The sequence below is a fragment of the Takifugu flavidus genome, chromosome 20, assembly GCF_003711565.1.
Source record: "Takifugu flavidus isolate HTHZ2018 chromosome 20, ASM371156v2, whole genome shotgun sequence".
Classification (NCBI taxonomy): domain Eukaryota; kingdom Metazoa; phylum Chordata; class Actinopteri; order Tetraodontiformes; family Tetraodontidae; genus Takifugu; species Takifugu flavidus.
In genome coordinates, this window is record NC_079539.1 from 9,178,423 (window position 1) to 9,199,632 (window position 21,210).

At 41.1% G+C, this 21,210-nt stretch overlaps 1 protein-coding gene across 1 annotated transcript in view; it reads left to right on the top strand.

Annotated features, from left to right (window-relative positions):
• si:ch211-127i16.2 (probable flavin-containing monoamine oxidase A) overlaps positions 1–13,977 on the top strand; it is a 38,082-nt gene extending 24,105 nt beyond the window's left edge. The window contains exons 11-12 of the mRNA XM_057019708.1: positions 3,109–3,209; positions 9,805–13,977. Of these exons, the coding sequence (XP_056875688.1) occupies positions 3,109–3,209; positions 9,805–10,120 (417 nt within the window). The 3' untranslated portion in view covers positions 10,121–13,977. The remainder of the gene's footprint in view (positions 1–3,108; positions 3,210–9,804) is intronic.
• Positions 13,978–21,210: the final 7,233 nt, after the last annotated feature.

The window sequence follows — 21,210 nt, forward strand, 5'->3', positions numbered from 1 at the left end:
TGTGGGAGTTGATAGTGTCAAGGTGGTGGGTGGCCAATATTACTTCAGTTATAGTTCTGTCAAAGCAAGAGAAGAATACAGTGATAGCAGATAAAATATTTGGATTCACACCAACAGTGATACTGTAGAAGGATGAGGATAAACGCAAGTATAAACCTATAGATACCTCTCTTTTAAAACTTAGAACTGAAATACAGAGGTTTAGTATTGTTTGATGGCCAAAACACACCCATCCCCACCCATTCCCACCATATCCAGTCACATAGCCAGTTGACCCTAATCACTTAAAATCCTCCATTTTACTTATCTTTTGCTCAACAAAGCCCTCCTGTGTCATGATGAATATAAAAAATGTATTTAATTAATGAATGTCGGACCTGACTGCTGGGAAATCAACGAACAATTACAGCAAGACAAGACAGACAAAGAACGACCAAGCAAGCCCTAGAAAGAAAACTCCAAAAACATCAATACAAAACCTAAATAAATAGATAAATAAACTGACTTAGATTTGATAAAAATCAACTAAAAATTAAAGAGATGGCAGAATAGAAGACCACAGAAGAGAAGTAGAAATTGACAAAAACAACAACACATACATTCATTCAGACTTATAAAAGCTTACACACACACACACACACACACACACACACACACACACACACACACACACACACACACACCTGCCCTTATGGACCCACAAAGTTGTGTATTCATACCTTTGTACACTGATACTTATGAACATCATTCAACATGATGGTGATAATAAACATATTTAGACCACAACAACACTGAAAACAAGCAGCCACAATCAACAACATCTGCCTTCTAGCCCCCCGCGAACCTTTAGGAGCGTATGTCTGTGTAATGTGTGTATGATTAAGTCGGCCACTTGGTGTACTGATGAGTAAGACTGGAACAGTTTTGCCCCCCACGCTGAACCAGGCAACGAGCCACAAGCAGCATAGAAAGACAGAACACCCAATGACCCCTGCTGGGCAGGACAGACGTAAAGGCCAACCAGAGGGCCCACGTAGCAAAAGACACCAACACCAGGCGATGAGGAGTGACACACCCTTGCACCCCCAGAGGCAGAACACCCCAAGGGCTGCCCCATCTGGCTGAGAGGCCCCACAACCCCTAGATCCCACACCCCCCGGACCACCAAACACCAGAGAGACCAAAGCACCCACAGACCACCATCCACCGCTGCACCTGGGTCCTTCACATTTACACGCGTGTTGTCTATCACCTTGGCTGACCTTCATAGCTCTCCTCTCCATACCTCCACCCCCTCTGGGTTCTCCCTACCCTGCAGCCTGATCTCAACACAGTAAACAGTACAATACATGGATTCCTGACCAACCTCACCTGTCAGCCTGTTCCCCTCCATAGCAACCAAAAAGGGGGCTCAGAGCTGAACCCTGAATCCTGCCTCCACCTGACACCTCAGTTTTAGTGTTGCTTAAATGGTGTCTGGTGTAATACACTGAGTATTTTTATTTTTTTTTTACAAACACTCAAAAGAGTATTAGTATGTAAATGATGTATTATTAGGCACCTTATTCATATTTTGGTGATTTGCCCACTAATAGTGTGGGCTTAAGTACCATAACAGGCTACTTAAAACCAGTTTATTACACCTCTGATTGCAAATATATTTTCATACCGGCATACATTACACACTGTTTTTTGACCGCAACAGTTTCAATCTGCTTCACAATTCCCTCCACTAGCTGAAGGAACCTCTTTAGGAACTTTAGCCTGGCTCTGTCAACAGCATGAGTGAGTAAAATTGAGTTATAAAAAAATTAGCCTGCACTTTGCTATTATATTGAAATAGCCAAGGGGTTACAGTTCTCTAATAACCCAAAACAGCCCACCCTTGTGTATGTCACTTAGTCACTCACGAACAGCAGCATCATGGGACTGTCGCCAATCAAAATATCTGTTGACACTTAAAAATGATCATCTTACGTTGTTATTGTCAGCTACTGTGCTGTCTTTTATTGTATACTGCTGTGAAAAACAACAAAAATACTGTAGCTTTGAATATTTCACTTTTTTCCCAACACTAGCAAAATGTTACATCATGATAGTGTAATTGAACATTTCCTAATGCTCAAAATTTCTGAGTAGAACGTGAATACATCATAATACAATTCAATACAGCCTTGTAACTGAGTGGCCTCCTTTGGTGCACAGTGATAATATGTGTGAAACACATAGTAGCTAGCCTCCAAACTAGTGACCTGACTCTGGCAATCGGTGCTCTTCAACGAACTGGCAACTTGTCCAGCGAACTTAGGCTCCCTTTAAGCAGTTACAGATAACGAATGAATAAACAACTTACGAACTTAGCTTGAGCGTTTTATGCTCACAATTCTAAGAGGAGAATGTTTGATTTCCTGGGCCCCTGCTCTGCTGACTAATACTCCTGGACTCCCTCTCAAGGCTTTTCAGATTTGTGTTTTTTGGGGGGAAATCAGATTTGATCTCTCTCCCTCTCTGTTAATTAGTATGCATACATTAGTTACGTTTCTGGATAAGGATTTAGTCATAGAGGCTACCGGGGAGTATGTGGGCCCTCAGCGACTGTCATTACTGTCTGCCTCATACAGTACCACAGGTTCATGTCATGTGCTGTCGCAAGATCTACAAAAAATCAATGGTCTGAGTTTCAAAAAGATAAACTGGACAGATCTATTCATGATTTAAAGCAGAGCCTCTAGCTTGAGTGCTGGATGAGACGGGAGAACATTACTGATGAAGATCTCAGGGAGTATACAGACTCTACGCCAGGGTGATGGGCTGCTTTCACTGCCGCAGCAGCTGGACACACCAAATGTTGTAGTCAGGGCAACCATCTTCATATTTCAGAAACATCGTAAATTAAATCATCAGAGGTAGAAAAGCTCAATATTTACAAAGCTCAGCTAGCTTTTTATATAAATATGTATTTCTGGAAGTTGAATCTTTGCAACTGGACTCAGGTTTCAACTACCACAATTACCATGAACAGGCTGACTGAGAACCAGACATGAGAATGATGTATTTCCAATAAAGCTAGTTAGTGACACTCCTTTTATGTGTTTTTTTACTTGCCAGGACTGGGCTGAGGAGGACTACAGCTGGGGGGGCCCTGTGAATGTGATGGCGCCTGGTCTGCTAACGTATTACCACCCTAGCTTGAGGAAGCCTTTTGGCAGGTAAACATCTCCCTGAAAACAAGTCAGCCTGCATTCCCCCCTTATTTAAATCACTGTACTGGAGATGAGCTATGACAGTCATTGGTGGATGCTTTTCTTACTTTTAGCTTGTAGAAATACTGTTGCCAGCTCCTACAGATGATTGTGATGAATTGAGGGAGTGATTATACCTTCACCGATACATATTAGTCCAGTTCGGAAGCAAAGATAAGAGGTCACACGGGGCGGTTTTCTCAGAGGGAAACTATAATCCATTTCTAACGACCTGTTCAGGGGTACGCAAAGCTGAGAGGATGAAAGTGATGGGGAAGGGGATCCAGGTTATGTATTTCCATAATGACATTATGTCTGTGGGGAGCAGCGAAAGCTCATTACATAACGCAACTCAAACAGTGGTGCTGGTGGGATCTCCCTCATCCACATTCCAAACCTATATAAGAAATGGATCCTCAAGGACGTCCCATGACCTTGATGCAATTCCAGCACGTGTAATGAAGATTGCACATGCTTGGTTTGATAAAATGCTGACAGTGTTTAAAATGCACTGCACGAAAGAGCACAACTCATTCTGGTGGCGTCTAATGGATTCCTTTTTTTTTTTTGGGAGGGGTTGTGGGGGGAGGGTATGATGGTGCGCATACATTGAGCACAGTAAGGTTTCATAAAATAGATTTGTGAGATTATATAGATCCCATGTCTGAGTAGAACGAGTGTGAGCTGTTTTCCCTTTTTTAAATTTAAAAATGTAAAAGAAGAAACAAGCTCAAAGGCAAGAGAGCAGCAGGAAATGTTGCCCAAAGCACTTCAAACAGCCCAATTCAACTGGCCTCCCTAAACGCTTAAGAATGTGAACAGAATAATGGCTACATTGCTTTTAGCTGCTAAGATTTCCTCTTGTTGTTTTTTTTCAAATGTATTGTGAGCTACACTAATGCATACCATGCATTAAGCCCTACATCTAAGTCAGGTTTGGAGCCTTTTGGGGCGATTGAGGCCATTATTTCTTCATTCCTTTTCCAGGCGACTTCATGCTGAGGAGAAAGTTATAATCTGACACATGCTGGGGTCAAATTGCCTTATTTTTAAAGTTACTATTATTTTTTTTCACAAGGCCAATATCACATGAAAAGAAGCATTTTTAATGCCAAAAGTCCCATTTCAACCTCGATCTACTGTGACTCAGCTGGTCCATTTTAGCATCAAGAAACCACATTTAATGAGGAGATGATAATAATAAATTATAGCAGAGATTCTTTTTTTTAACAGCAGCAGTTGTCCTTTAGCAATTAAAACCCAACTAACAATTCCCCCGCTACCCTAAACTGTATAAGCGATAGGAAAATGAGTCGAGACAAACAATTCTGCTCATTAGCTTTAATTTAGCTGGCTCCCCACCAGAAAAGAACCCATGGATTTTTTTTTTTGTAAGCAACTTGCCACATTCGGTAGTAATGCTTTTAGCGGTTGTGTGCAGAAATCTGTGGTAAACTGCAAAATATGCGAACATGTGACGTTACTTTTAAAATTTTCATTATGCACAAAATAATTTTCTCCTGTTTTCAATAGGTGGTACAGCCTTTGATACGCTAGCTAGTGGCAACATAATTTCACCTCTGCCATCTTCTATTTTCATGGCGGTGGCGATTGCTTTTGCCTTCCGTCTGGTTTGTACAGCGGAAACACCGCGGTCCGCTCTCTGTGTTGACCCAGTCTTCCAGAACGTTTTCAAGCTCGGGCCACCTGCGATGTTTACGTCTAAAAGCTTTTGTCTTTTTGCTTTGGATCAGTTCTTCAGGCGGGCGTCTCCACCTTCTCGCCATTGATTACCATAATGCCAAGATTACGCGCGGCAGCTCGATTTCCTTCTTTGACCGCCAGAGTGATCGCTTTAACTTAAGCGTCACATCATATGCTTTTCTTCTAGTATTTTCCACGTTGATGAGGGTATAGTCCGGGAATTACGGTAACTCAAGTTGTGAACAGATTTCCATGAAATGTCAATAACAGGTCATTGAAGAGCAAATACACACACACACACACACACACATATATGTACTATACCATACTATGGGTAAAGGTTTGCATACTCTCATTCCTTTTTGTCAAGTTTTTATTGTCAATACATATATCCGTTAAATATATACATAATATACGTTTGTTGCCCGGGCGATCTCTGCCACCCCTGGAAGAACACCCGATGTTTCTTCATTATTTTGCCATTACAGACATTTGGGTACCAACCCCGGGACCCATAACATTTGATTTGTAATGACATTAAAGGTAATAAAAAAAATGTAAAAGTGATCTCAAATCAGTTTCCAGACACTGATGCACAAACACTGGGAAAATGCACCCTGGGACGTTTGAAATGGCAAAGTGAATCCTTTTAGCCATAAAATCCCTAATTCCAGGTTTTAATTAAAGACACAATCATTGAGATTTAATCAAATTGTGGAGCAAATGGCTGAAACACTTGTGAATGAGAAATATCAAGCAACGATCAAACACCTTTAAAATATGTTTTAAAAATGTGGCCAAAAATCTTTACACATGGTGACCGCAAACATTTGCAGCTGTTTTAACAAGCCAGGGACTGGAAATGCCACAAACTCAACCCATTTGCCTATTTATCATTATTGTTCATGAGAGAACATCCTTTGAATTACTTTTCAAAGGAATCATCAAAAAACTATGTTGTTTGCCACTGATTTTATTAAGCTGCTTCCAGTATTTGCATTTAGAAGCTCTGAAGGGCGACTTCCTGTGTACTCGTGATTGTGAACAGGCGGCGCAGCCACCGGAAGAAAAGCGCGTGTTTATTATGTTAAGGATAATCCCATAAAAGTCATTTGTTAATGGAAAAAAAAGCTTTTGAAAAAGAAAATGGATGGATGGACCATTTGACTCATTTTTCCATTGGAGCCCACTCCCGCTGTGTCATGCAACACAGGGGAACATGGTTCCGCTCAGTGTTTACAACAACACTGTTCCTGCCAGACACACAACACCAGCATAAAATCAGTGTGAGCGTTCACAACACGCCGTCTCGACACGTTTACTTTGCTTGCATACAAATTTTGCTCTTCAGTCCTGACAGAATTGTGTATCAATCAAACCGCACATAAAAAAGAAAACCATCTACAAAAGACAAGTTGGGTGAATCTTTTGAGCACATCTGAAGAATAATTATATATATATATATATACACCTCATTGCCGCGCCACACTTTCTCATCTCGACATCTAATTAACAGATACCATCATCGTGTTTTAAAAGGCGCTTCACTTTGCAGGAACAAAAAAGGTCAGTGATGAATAAAGCTCCACTTTTGGAGCCTGAATTTGTGCTAAATGAGTGCCAGCGTGATGCTGTCTGAACTCCTTTACTTTGCTGTTTTGGTATCTGTCTCAGCCTCCTGGGAAATGTGATTACCTTGAAGAACACCATTTATAATGTCAAAGGATTCCAGTCTCAGAAAGAAAAAAACAAATCTTTAGCATGATGTTGTGCAGCATTATGAATTGGCAGGCAAACATCACAATTTCGGCAAAATGTGCCAACATAATAGACTACAGTTTTAAAAAAGCCTGCGGTCCTGATCTATTAGGGGATGCTTAACTTAAACCCCTGCATTAAATGGTCTGCCTTGTCAAGCTCTTCTCATGATTCCACAGTCACACCTGGATTTTATGACAACAAAATATGCACACAGATCTGGTTGCTGTTGTGTGCTACAAAGAAACACTTGTTGGTTAAGTGAAGACGTGGACAATTGAATTAGCTCATCTATTTACAACGTCATGTGCAGGAGATGAGGCCAAAAGGAAACTCGTTGATATCCTCTCTCAAAATTGTGGACTATAATTTAACAGCTCCACACTTGTTATGAAGGATAGTTCAACGTATGATGACAGTTTTAGTGATTAGAGCTTTAAGGTTGAGGAATGTGTTACATTTCTAGACTTTAAATGAGGAATTTTCATGGTAAACTCAATATGCACAAATGAAAAATGAGCACAAAACGCCAGTCACCTGTTTGTTTTAATTATAGGGAGACAGGTTTTGTTTTTCTTTCAATTCCAGTATCAACGTCTGGCAGATGTCCAGGGTTAATTGGAACCGTACCTGCATGCATCGTGATACAGATATGTTCTGAAATGTGCGTCTTCTCCTCCGTTCTTGGCTCTCTCTTTCATTCCCAGCAATGCGGGGTTCGCTGCAGCAACTGAGGGAACGAAGACAAGTAAAATAACACGTGCCTGCACTCCTCTTCCTCCTCCTCCTGCCAGGTTATTTTCACAAATCCTAAAAGAGACCAGTGGCATCGGGACTCGAAATGCCGCTTCGTTTGTTTGTTACCACTCTTTTTTGCCGCATCTCTTAAATGTAGAGGCGACTTGGGGGCCGAATCCTTCCAAGACGAGAAGGTCAAATCAATGGCTTAAGCATCCAGACTGCTTCCGCTACACACTGAAACATATGTGCTGTGACTGTAGTGGATTGTCAGTACGCACAGCCTGGACCCCACCGACCTTTTGCGTCATTTGAAGGAATCGCCGCTCTTTTACTCCGTCCGGATGTATTAAAGCCTGACCCCTGCTGCCATCACGTGTAGCTTATCCTGCTGGTGGATTTGTTTCCCACACTTGAGCCCATCTTAAAGCAGAGCTAAATGGAACATGTGTTTTAGACCTGTCTGTCCACATTCACATGGAACTGGTTATATCATGTATCATTGAAGGCCACCAGAAAAGAAGCAGAAGCTATCACACTAAAGTGAGCTTTTAATGACACTTCAAGAGGATATATAGTGAACTTCGATTAGTGTAGCATGACAATCAAAGCGGGCTACGTATGTCATACACCAAAGGAAAATCAATATTCAGGATAATGGGCTGCAGTATTGTCTTCAATCAAGGTTGAATACACTCATCAGTCTTCCAGGGTAACCCCTCAGACTGTGTAAACGTGCTTTCTGAATGATTGGATAACAAGTGGACAGCTCAGAGTACATGTCAGAAACGCTTAGGAAGCAGAGGAGAGCTGATCAGTGTGACCACGTCCCGAGGTGTTCCAGACCACATGTGACCCCATTTTCCAGCTGGGTGATTTGAAAAATTCAGACCTCTCTGTACTACACAGCCATCCGGTTACTAGAGAGCACTTTGGAAAGAAGACGCCTGCAAAGTCAGTGCTAGCTTTGCTTAGCAGCCAGCACCACATCTCTGGGTGCAGGGCCCGACATCACACAGCAGCACCATTGGTCACGTATTTGCTTAATTAGATTAATTTGTGACACTAAATTGCCTGCAAGTGTAAAAGTGAGTGTGTCTCAAAGTGTCAGACCTCTCATGAATTGACAACTCCTTCACGGTGCACTCTGACTTCAGTTGGTTAATGAGGAGCTCCGTCACCATGTGACAAATATATGAGACATAGGATGGATGGATGGATGGATGGATGGATGGATGGATGGATGGATGGATGGATGGATGATGGATGGATGGATGGATGGATGGATGGATGGGTGGATGGATGAAATCTGATAAACATAAACTGACAGACAGACCAATATGATGAAAAATTAGTATTATTGATAGTTTTTAACCTTAATTTAGCTCTCTCAGTTTTATTTAAACCTTTTGTTTAAACTAACCAACTAACCAACTAACTAACCAACTAACCAACTAACTAACTAACTAATTAACCAACCAACCAACCAACCAACCAACCAACCAAATAAATACAGGGTAGTGTAGTGACAACATTGCAGAGCTTCTCACGTTCACAGCTTTTAATCTGACCTTTTCTCCTTGTTTGACTTCGGGGAGCTTGTGACATTTTTTTGTTAACCAGTTGTCTTTTCCTTTTCACACAGCCAAGGAGCCAACCCTGCTCCCGCAAACGTCTCCCTACATCATTGTATGGTCGGCCTTCTTGCGATTTGTGCTTCACTAGGGGATTTGTGTTTGTACAAGGTGGCGGAGTTTGCATCTGACTCTTGTGGTGGCCCGGAGCTTTCTGCTGAAATACTGCAGCCTGAAAAAAACAGAAATAAAAATCCACTGCATATGATGTGAAAACAGACAGCTATATGTCATCTTCAATCCTGCAGCAGTCTTCTTTAGCTTTGATCTCCCAGCTGAGTTTAATTCCCCCCCCATTGCACTGGCTTGTTACACACTTAGAGCTACAATCCACCCCTTTTTCCGTACTCCAGCTGACATTTATTTTTGACAGCCGGATGTTCCGCTGCAACGCGATGAAGACCACATGAGAAATCAGTGGCTTATTATTCTATTTGTCCTGTGTTGCGCGGATCGTGCAACCTGCGATAAATCCAATAGTTTGTCCCTGTGAACTTCGGCGCACAGCGACGTGAAATGTTTAAGCGCGACTGAGAGTTATAAAAGGTCACAAATAAATGACAGGAAATCTGGGCCGTCAGCAGTTTTAGCTGATAAAGCCAATGAGCGAAAATGGCTTCATAAACCATGAAACACTTGAATTGCGTAAGCTAAGAGGAAGGAGACCATGTTTCAGTGCCACATAGATCAATCAGCGTAAATGCCTCCTTGTTTTACTTGATTTACAGGATCCACTGGGGAGGCACAGAAACGGCGACCCAGTGGTGTGGCTACATGAGTGGCGCAGTGCAGGCTGGCCAGCGAGCGGCTCTGGAGGTCTTGGCGGAATTGTGTCCCACGGCTTTGATCCAGGAGGATTTGGAAGCGCTGAAATCGGGTCAAGTTATCAGCAGTCATGCCCAACACACGCAAATATCCAAACTTGGGCATCTATCTACAGGCAAGGCCATGTTCCTGATCACACTGGCCCTCGGTACCGCTCTCTTTCTGGTGCGGTACCACATTCCGTCACAGATTAATACATTCTTTAACAGCCAAGTTTAAGATACTTCTGATTTCACTGTAAAAGCCATTACAATGCTACGTTGTGGTACAATCTCAAAATAAAATTTACCACATTTATTCCCTCTTGTAACCTCATGAAATCTTGAGTGGGCTTGTGCGCTTTGGGCTTGGGGATTTTCCTCGAACCAGTTTTCAGGGGAAAAAAATGGAGCTTTCATAGTGAAGTCCTTGCCTCATTTCCCACAGAGCCATAAAACCTGCTTTAGGGGCTTGGAGCGGAGCCACGTGTGCAATTGTTTGCCCACCATACACACATTTGGGCGAGGGCAAGATGGATGAACCAGTCCCAGAGTGATAATGTTGCAATCACTTGATTGCACACTTGATTGAGGGGATTCGTGTTAGTCACCGCGTCTACCACAAAGTTTCTCTAATGCCCCCTGATGGTTACATGGTAGTCACTAAAGCCCTGGTCAGTGTGGGCTCTAGGGGTCCATTCTAACTATATTAAACAAGGAGCTTTTAACTCATTCAGTCAGTTATTCCTCATTGACAAAAGACCATTTATCTATAATTGAAAATAATTTATATTTGAACACAAATTGCCTTCTGAAAGTACCCCATGAAAGAAGGGCTACTGCAGCTGGCTCTCTATTTCAGAGACACGTCACTGCTTGATGGTTCTTTTTCATGCATACCATCTTCATGCAGACATGCAGAATATGTGCCAGACCCTGTTGCCTTCAGAATTTAGAAAAAAAATCCCTAGAATCCCTCGAAAATGAGGGAAAAATGAGCCCAATGTTATGTAGGATCACTAGAACCTTTGCCCTTCATTTTAATGCTACTAATGGTTGTCTTATTGCTCCATCACAGCTTTTAATTTTATTTTAATGGCTATTAGCCACAGCAAAAATGCTATTCCTCCTGAAAAATATCATCTGTCTTGTGATAACATTATTGTCACTGGAAATGTTGGTAATTGTGCCAAGGTATCCAGTTAATATGCACAATAACAGTGTAATAATATTGCCTAATTTGAGGAAAAAGGGCCATGACTGTTGTGTTTTTATATAATATAACCAGCTGTCTAAAACTGCCTATAGAATCAGACTATCAAAGTGTTGCTACTGTAATCAAACATGGACAATATCATGCAGGGCTGCTTTGATGCACATAAATCACTGTTTAAATGGTGTAAGTTGCAACTATTAACCATTATTCTGGATTTAACCTATTCAGGAAAGTGACAGTATTGCCAATGACACATTTGTCCTGATCTTGTTAAATCTAAGAATGACAGTTGTATTTTTAAAGTCAAAAACAACAACATTTCTTATCTTTTGGCAGGAATGAGACAGGCCAGTAGACAGTGTCTCTTGTTGTAAGAGTAACCAAGTGAGCTGACGCAGAAAGAAAACATCAAGGAGAAAAAGTGATTTTGTTGTTATCAGTTGATTGTACAGGTGATTGAAAGGGCATTTTATTCCCCTTGTCCACTTGTTCTTTCAGCATCTCCAACACCCACTAATCACTGAACAGTCTGGGGTCTCGACTTTCTGCTTGTCTCTGATATCAGTAGTGTTCCCTCGCCAGTGCAGCCTGGATCAAGGCCAAGAGCAGCATGTTTAGACTGCGGGTAACCTGCAGACTGTGAGCCACAGCAAATCTGACAGGTGGCTTTCCTCTTACTTTTCCACATGGACCCATGCACATTTGAGTGGAATACATAGCACCACTGCCGCTTGTCAACACTGCATTTTTATGTAACCCTCAGCCCCTAAGCTCTAGTGCGCTGAGCTGAGGCTGATATTGTCAGAGTTGTTGCTGTGTGTTTCCTGTTCATGACAAAGATTCAGAAATTCTGTAGGTGAAATACTAAAAGAAACATTTATTTACTTATTTTTTGCACTGACAAGGCCAATTACAACTAATGTGAAAACCTGGATTAACTGTGCTAGCCCCTGACCGTCTGTACAGCAGGCATCGCAGTGCACATTCACCACGGTTGTGGAAACAGCTGGGTGCAGTTGAGGAAGACAGGAAAAGGCATCTGTTCCCTGATAATTGCAGGGAAAATAAAATTGTGATATAGTAATCAATCATCCACAAGTTCCACCACAAGTGATTTAGTTGTACTTGTGATCAGATAATTTAGCACGTTTGTTGAAAACAGAGCATTTGTGTCGTGCTGTCAGGAATATGAGCAGCCTGACGTGAGGCAGGCACTTAAAGTGATTTAGTGGCCATGATGGTCCATCTTTTAACAATAACAGCTTCATAAGTGACAATTTATGATCTCAAATATCATGTCTGCACTACAGAACATGACTGAATTGTGATTCATCCCTGATGGGGACGTTTGGACAGGTTTTTTTAATTGGGATTTTTCTCATTCCATTACTCTCTCCCCCTTTTCTTCCAGGAGCTGACCCTAAGCCCTTTTACCTCTTGCTAATTTTAACTATTAACTTTGAGATGACCTGTTTTCAGCAGCGGTCACTGCAGCGGACAGCTATTCAAACGCCATTCTATTTGTCAGACATAGTTTTGTCACCATAGTTGCAAAGCAGCCAATACATTTGAAATTCATTAATAATGCATCACTAATTACCCTTTGGCTAGTCAGTCTGAGTAAATAAATAATAATTTCCTGCCAAACGGCGACCCAACAAAAACAGAACTGTGGCATCCACAAACCTTGAATTAATATAAACGGTGCAGTAATGCTTTATATGTCAAAAAAATGATGATGAATCTTATGTTGACTAACTTGGAGATTGTGCCTCAAGCTGCCATTTACAGATTTGTTTCCCTAAACATACTGAAACTCTGAGATTCGAAATAGTCATTCACTCATGAACGTGCTGGAATTGTTTTCCACTCCTATTAAGATCTCTAATTGTCCTGTCGATGTTTTCTAGCTCCAAGCAAATCCTTGTGTGAAAGGATGAGTTTTATTGTTTTGTTTTGTTTTTTCTTGATTTAATCCCAGCAGTGCAGTAAGCCAGTAGTTTCTTGGTTTTACTCCAACTTCGCCATTAAAACCTGATTTATTTGTCCGTTATCTCAGGCTTCTACAATACCTGACTGAAACTTTTGCGTGGAAACAAGTGTTTTCAGCCGGTGGTGAGACTGAATTGTTTCCCTCTGGGCAGCCTTATAGTTCATGACTGTAATGGGAGACAACACTGTTCTGCTCTCAGAGTCTCCATCTATGTGATTTTAGTGGTTTTGGATACCTGTTTAATATTTCCTGCCCGAGTCTGTTCCCATTATTCTAAATTTCAGAGCACCCTTGGAATGGTGCTTGGGGAGAATGTCTATTTTATCCTCCTGGCTTCAACATAAAGCTTCCAAGCTATTGATATGAGCCTTTGCTGGCCTTGGGAAACAGACACAGGGTCCCCAGGTATCCAGCTCACTCATGATCTTTATTCTCAGGTCAGCCAACAAACGAGCCTGATTTTCTTGGGGTCTGTTGTCTTTTAAGGGTCTTGTCTTTTCTGTCTCACATAGTTAGTGGAAACAAACCATGAAACCCACATTGTCTACTTTTCTCAGCTGTGTGGTACATCAGTGTGGAGTTTCCCTTTTGCTTGTGTGCTTCATGTCAGACATGCTAATGAGGCAAATAAAAGATTGATAGGGTGAAAATATATGAGCTCAGCCTCAGTTGTGTTTAATAATGAGAAGACACCCAGACCTCTGACCTTAAAGACAATGAAAAGGATCTCCTAATCCAGTCCGGTTTTTATGATGAATGATGATTAATTCGTTTCCTATAATTATTAAACCATCACTGTCAGAGTGGATCAGTGTTGTGCCAGTTTCAAATAAACTGAGTAGTTCACGATTATGATTCATGTATTCACATTAAAGTATTCTCAACATTGTTCCAATGTTTGACTTGACTTCAAGTTTCACTGATATTCAGACATATTCTCCGATGGAGCAGTCTAAAAACATATGTTTTTATTTTTAAATTGACTGAATGTCAATACAGAGTTGAAGATATTCTCTTTATTATGATAGTGTGTATGTTGCTTTTAATGTTATTCACTCTTTTTTCGTGGTGCTTTTTAGCATAAAAGCACCAGGAAGATCGTATCTAGACATGTGCAGTAACAGAACAAAATGGAGACAGAGGTGACAAGCGGCTGGTGTCATCATTGAACTCTTAACTGAATGTGTCAAATAAAATATGGATGAATGGATGTACTTGATGGCTCACTTAAGAGTGCTGTGCCTATTAAAAACAAAGACCCGTTACTCACACATCTGCAGAGTTTGGAAGGGATACAGCAATTACAGGTGGACTGCAATCTGATGTCGTTGGAACCATGGTGTCTATTCCATCCAGATGTACTGTAACAAAAGCTTCTGCAGCTGTAGAAGTGCACTTCCACACTTTCATACTGCTGCCTCTCGTAAACCACATTTAGCTGAGCACAAGCACCGGAGGACGCGCGCCACCAGAGAAAATGCACCACTTATCTAGTAACTAGGAGCTAAAAACCCTAACTCTCATTGGCATGAGGACCACAAGTTAAATATATTTAATATACAATAAAGGTAAGCGAGAGCTTTTTATTTCAAACATCTGCTGCTCGTCTGATAGCAAAAATGATGAAAATAAAATGAATATCACACTCACAACTAGTGCATAATTTGTTGCTGATCGTGTCCCTGAATTATTTTGAAAGCTGTTATGAGTGCAAGTGTAATGAATTTAGTGTATTTATAATAATTATAGCCGTCAACATAAGAGCTCTATGTTGTTTTCCCACTGCAAAGTATAACCTAATATGATCCCTAATGTCTCATCATGTCATCAAGTGAGTGGTTATTAGTCAAAGATTCTGGTTACATCAATAATAGACACTGTTTAACTTTAAAAGGTTATTTTTGAAGTGCACATTGGACATTTGAACATTCTTGTCCATTAAAATGAAATCCATCCCCCCGTGTTCTGCTTACCGCAGGTAAATTCCTAATCAGGCTCACAGTGAGTCCTGGAGTCAATCCCAGCATTCATTTGGGGAGAAGCAGTTATGAACCCTGGATAGGTCATAAGTTCACCACAGAATACACACACACACACACACACACACACACACACACACACACACACCAGTCAGTCGCACCACTGAAGACATTTTGTGCCTCTACTGATTCTAGTTCCCATAAGACAATGCTCAAACCCCACCTTTATAAGGTCTGAGCTGGAGTCGAACGATGCCCTTCTTCCTATGAGGCAACCAAGCTCAACTATATGTGTGCCAACTGCAGAAGGGTCAAAGGCTTGAAGAATGTAAAATGCAAAAAAAATGACCTACCAACTGGAATCTCACCCACAGCACCATATATCCACAAAAGAGCAAATAAACCCTGTCACACAGCTATTTAATTGGTTTTCTGGCACATCTTTGCACTCTTTATCATGAATAGTGTTTGCATATAGGCCAGTTGCAACACAACATATAACTCATCAGGCAATCACGTGGGACATGCAGACGTCTTTTCAGCTCTACAATCCAGTCAAGTGGAGTAAAAACCCTTGCAGTCAAATGTAGAGTCTTATCTTTTGCAGTAAATCTGTAAGACCGCCTTTTAAATTATTGATATCATATAAAAGTGAATATCGAAAAGACAAATGTGAGGGCATTTGCAGCAATTAGATTGCAGAAGAAGGATAAAATGCCAGAAAGAAGAAAGACAATAAATGCCGTTGATTTGGTATGTTGGGATAAGAAGCACAGTGGAGTTAGAGTGTGTCGTTTCATCACCGTGGAACCTAAAGGGCAAGTTTTATGTCATGGACGACCAAAATGGGCGTGTCAGTGGAGATAAGACTCAAAAGACAGATGAAAAAATATTGGTTTGTGATGCTGTAAAGTGCCTAGAAACAATTTTGATTGTAACAGATACTATATAAATAAAGATTGATTGATTGATTGATTGATTGATTGATTGATTGATTGATTGATTGATTGATTGACTGATGGTCAGCAATGAGGATGGGTTGAAAACCGTCTTTGTCTCTGTGACAAATACAACTTTTTATATTTCTTGAAGTTGCAGACTGACTTAATGACAAAGAGTTGTACAGAAGCATCTGCACTGAGTATGGACTGGAGGTCCCAGGTGGACCCAAAAGTGCTGGAGAACAAGCAGGCCAAGATCCTGTGGGACTTCCAGATCCAAACTGACAGAAACTGTGTATTTTTGGTCTCATTATATTCTAATGCCTGCTCTGATTTTACATTTGATTAATTTCTCCACCTTTCATGTGGCACTAAAAGGTGGAGCAAGTGGAGCAAAGTGAAAAATGATGTAATAAATATTTTTGTCAAGATGCCACATATGACAGCTGCTGTTTTATGTGTCTACATCTTATTCAGAGCATGTTCCCTCACCAGAACCCAGACACAGACAGACAATACCGCTCATGAGCTGACGAGAGAGCATTGGTTGATCCCTGTCTGAACCTCTTCTGCATACTAATATTTTGTCCAGGACTCAAATTTGCTTTTCCCAAAGAAGTCATGTAGTTAACAATCCAAAAATCTGCCAGGCTGCGAAAAAAACAAAAAAACCCAAACTAAAACGCACAAAAATAAATGCTAATACCGCTCTAACTACTCTGGGGAGAGGAGAGGAAGGTGTGCAGTCTTGAACCGTGAAGATAAGAAAATCCTGTCAGACAACGATTATTTGTTTAAGCATTTAATTCTCAAATTAAGCCAGAGGAACACAGAGAAAATGTCAGTGACAGTAGGAATACAGAGAAAACAGAGAGATTTGAACAAAGTGACATCCTTGCCATGTCCTCGGAAGTAGGAAGATGTTTGGCCGGAACTTGTCTGTCCTATAATGTGTCAGAAGTGTGAGGTGGTGTACAGAGGGTGAGGCTCGGGACCACGATGGAAACATCCAACAGGAATTCAGTGCCTTTACAGCACAACTATAGAGCCAAGAGACCCAGTGTTTTAGAAAATACCATTTGGTTGCTTCCAGGATCTCTGTGCATGGTGGGTCTGGAGCACCAGCGGGTGTAGCACCTTAATTGGCCGCCTCGGAATTGTAATTCGATCCCTTCACCTCAATTTACCAACATTTTGTTGACTTGCAATTAGAACTGCATGACTTCTTCATCACAGAAAAGGGTGTCAACACTGACAGCATCTGTGTTACCACATACAAATACATACTGTAAGCATATGTGAAAAAAACAAAAGAGCATGAATAAATGCTTCACAAGGAATCACTGTTGGGAGAAGGAGGCGCTATTGCTAAAGTTTCTTCCTCTGTCTTGTTTGTATTTTGGTATACACTGTTTGACACTATATAAAGGCTTGAAATATGGTGCCTACTTTGAGGTGATGGTGCAAACCTGCAATAAATACACAGTCACATCAGCACTCCTGTAATATAAATCTCACACAAAGGAGCAGTCTGTTTGTGGAGGGCAGAACAAAATGAATTTCCCCACTGTGGAATCATATATTCAGACCACGGACGTCTCTGGGATGTCTTTTACCTTGTGGCAGTTGTTGTTTTTGGTTGTTTTTTTCTTTTTCTGTGTGAGATTTTCAGGAATGATACCATTTCCGGGAATTTAGCTTGCTCTCTTTCCTCCACAGCTGTTTAAAATTACATGCATATTGTCAAAACATCTGTCACACACATTATTATTCATAATTTAACAAACCCGAGGATCACCCATGGTTTGCATCTGCTGTGAAGGCAGAAAAGAGGAAAGCAAAAATGGAACCTTATGAAGCCCCCTTTTTCACACGCAAGGGTCAATTCGAAGCCTCATTTGTACTCAATCTTTCTCCCTCGTGAGCAATCGATTTAAGTGCATTTGATGGCTATGGCAGAGAAAGCCCAGCTCTTTCCAGTTCAAAATTCAACCAACACCAATACTCTTAAGACATTTCGGATGATGTTACCACTGACGGAGGGTTGGATCAATTCTTGGAGTGGGTGGACGATTTCATGCTTAGCCGTAGATTTTCATCAGGGATCAAAGCTCCTGTGCTTGAGTCTCCTCCCATGTGGTGTTATACTCTTCTTACATCGTCAGTTTTCCATTCACCTCATGTCCTCAGCTCTCATAAAAAGGAGGACATCGTTTCCTGACATGATTTGACTTAAGCGAGGTACTTCACTCCCAGGACAGCCGACCTTGTTTTTGTGCCAGTTATAGGACACCTCTTATTTTCACTCAAAGAAGTCTCAGGTGGCTACAACGTCTAGACTGTGGGAGAAATTTCTTTTTTTTATTAAGCTTTATATGCCAGTTGGCATGGATGTGTGCAAACGTAAAATTGTTTTATTTATGTCTGATCAGTTGTTTTGAAATTCTGTTGTCATCAAGAGGCATTTAACTTTTTTTTGCCAGTAGTTTATTTCAACTTTCATTTGACTTTGTTTAGACATTCAGAGTTACGGTTTTGCTTTTCTCTGTATGGAAAGTTTCCAGTGTTTTCCGTCCTGCATATTTGAATAATTCAAGCCTCATTTTAAACATCGTAGCCAAGCGGGAGGTATGGAAGCTACGGTGTCTAAATGTGGACTGCCAGACAAATGTTTCTCATGACAGAATGTACTTCCAGATGGGATGCTGATATTCATGGCCCATTTCCAAGTGAAAAAGAAGGAATACAAAAAAAAGACCTTTCCAGCTTATTACATCATTAGGGTTTTGTGTATCTAAAGTTGCTTAAACTTCCTTATAACTTCATCAGTATAATCATACATCTTCCAACCATCAGTCTGTCAATCCATCAATTTTCTGGTCTCAGAATGGCAGGAACCTGTCATAACTACCTTCAGGTGAGAGGGGGAGTACACCCTCTACAAGCCATCAGCTCATCGTGGGCCAATATTCAAAGGCTGACAACCATTTAATCATATACTAAATATACAGAAGTATACACTGTTCATATACTTTGCTGGTGGCTAAATATTACATAGATGACAGGCTGCTAAGTTCAGGTTGCTTACTTTTTTAGTTGATTTTGCTCCTAATAACTAATGTAGAGTAGGAAAAAGAAAATCTCAGGTCAGCTGCCTGGCTATTTGCATTATGTTTACTTGCATTTCGAAACTCTACAGTTTATACATCGGTACAAATTATAGTTTATATATATTTGTTTTACATAATGTAGTGCAACACAAACCTGGGTAAATACAGTGGGACCTCTACTTACGAATTTAATTCGTTCCAGAAGTTGCTTCGTAACCTGAAAAGTAGAGACGCGTTTTCCATGTAAATGCCCTAATCCGTTCCAAGCCCTCCAAAATTCGGACATAATTCTTTTTATAAATCACAAAAATGCATCAAAACATGTAACAAATACATGATACAATTAGATTACCGCCCAATAAATGTAGGAATTCAGTACAAGGCTTCTCCAGGAACAAAATGAACTTTATTACAGGCTAATCTTACATTAGCCATCATTGTGGTAACACCGCCATCTAATAGACAAACATACGAACACCCACAATAAATAAAAGCGAAACGAAGGCGACACTGGGATACACACAAACATGTACATATTGACATCCCTCTTAGCCAATGGGATGACAGGAAAATGCTAGGCGATAGCCAATGGCAGAGCAGCAACAAGCAAGTTTGTGTTCGCTAAACTCCGCGAGCTGCGAGTAGCAGCGGTAGCGTATTTTTGACCTTCGTATCCTGAAGTTTTCGTTGAGACGCTTCGTAACTTGAAAATTTCGCATGTAGAGACGTTCGTAAGTAGAGGTCCCACTGTATAATGCTTTGGGCAATGCCTGGAACCTTGGGTCCTGGCATCTAAATGGATGTTCCATTGACACCTACCTGAGCAGCTTCGCAGACCATGAACCCTCCATCTCTTTTATCTTGCTGTAGTATTGATGTAATCCTGACTGTGATCACAAGTAGGGCTAAGAAGAGTGAGATAAAGTGTTCTAAGTTGTGAGTTGTTCTGTAGCTTCTCTTAATGTTGATTTTGATGAATTCTGTTTCACCTCTGGACAGTTGTTTTAGGACAATACCTGCATGTTCTGGGCACAGACATGGATATAGCTCATTTGTGGTTTTATATGTGCATTTAAATATGGAGTACATTTTTAGGGTTTTAAAAGCAAAATTGAATCTGAAGCCTCCTTTGGTGAAAGGCTGCCCTGTAGGTAATTCCTAAATCCTTTGCTGCTGATTGAGCTGGTGTATCGCAAAAGGATCTGACTTTGTCTCCACATTCTGGATGTAACTGGGCTGATTCTCGATGCCATCAGGTACCACCAGCACAAGATTATGGCACTCCTGTATATTTTAGCTTTATTTTCAGTGCAAACGGTGGGAATTGATCGCTTCCAATAATGCGTTGAACAAATACAGCACAACCACATTTGTATTGAGCTTTTCTGCGAATAGTAACAAATGATAAACAAATTAAGAAAAATCTTTGTCTAACCACATTAATATTTCATGGTGTCTGTTTAATTAAAGTTCATTTGGACTGGGTGTTTGTGTTTGAGAAAACATGGTACATGCAGTGAGGGCATAGCTTTTCTCCAAAGCTGCTGGGCTCCAACCAAAGTTATCTCGATGAAGAGTACTCATATTCCCCACAAGGACTCATTTCCACTATGATATTACTGTGACAAGAGCAAACCCTCTGTTGAAGTCCACGCTGTTTAGTGTCTGTAAAATTCAAGAAGGAAGAGCATCAAATCAGCGCAGCAGTTGGCCATGATGGCATCACGGATGATCTCGGTGAGAACCCTGCAGCACCCTGCAGGAACAGATGGCTGAAGCACATGATCTGCTGAAGCGCCTTCAGCGTGGGCTGCAAAACACAATGACTGTTTTGAAATAAGTGCAGCTTCCAAAGGGTCGTCTATCCTTCCACGGCATTTGGCATTTCGCCCTTCGACTTGAGTCTGTCGAGCAGGAGCTGACTGTAATGTGACAGCAGCACGCTACGCCCCAAAATGGAAGATTTACACTTGTGAAAAATTAAGGAGTGTTCCTGGAGGCAGGTCAAATCTGCTGCACACCACCCTGTTCGGCAGCAATGATGACAGGAATGTCGGATTTTTAGCTGGTGGTTTTTAATTGGAGTACCAGA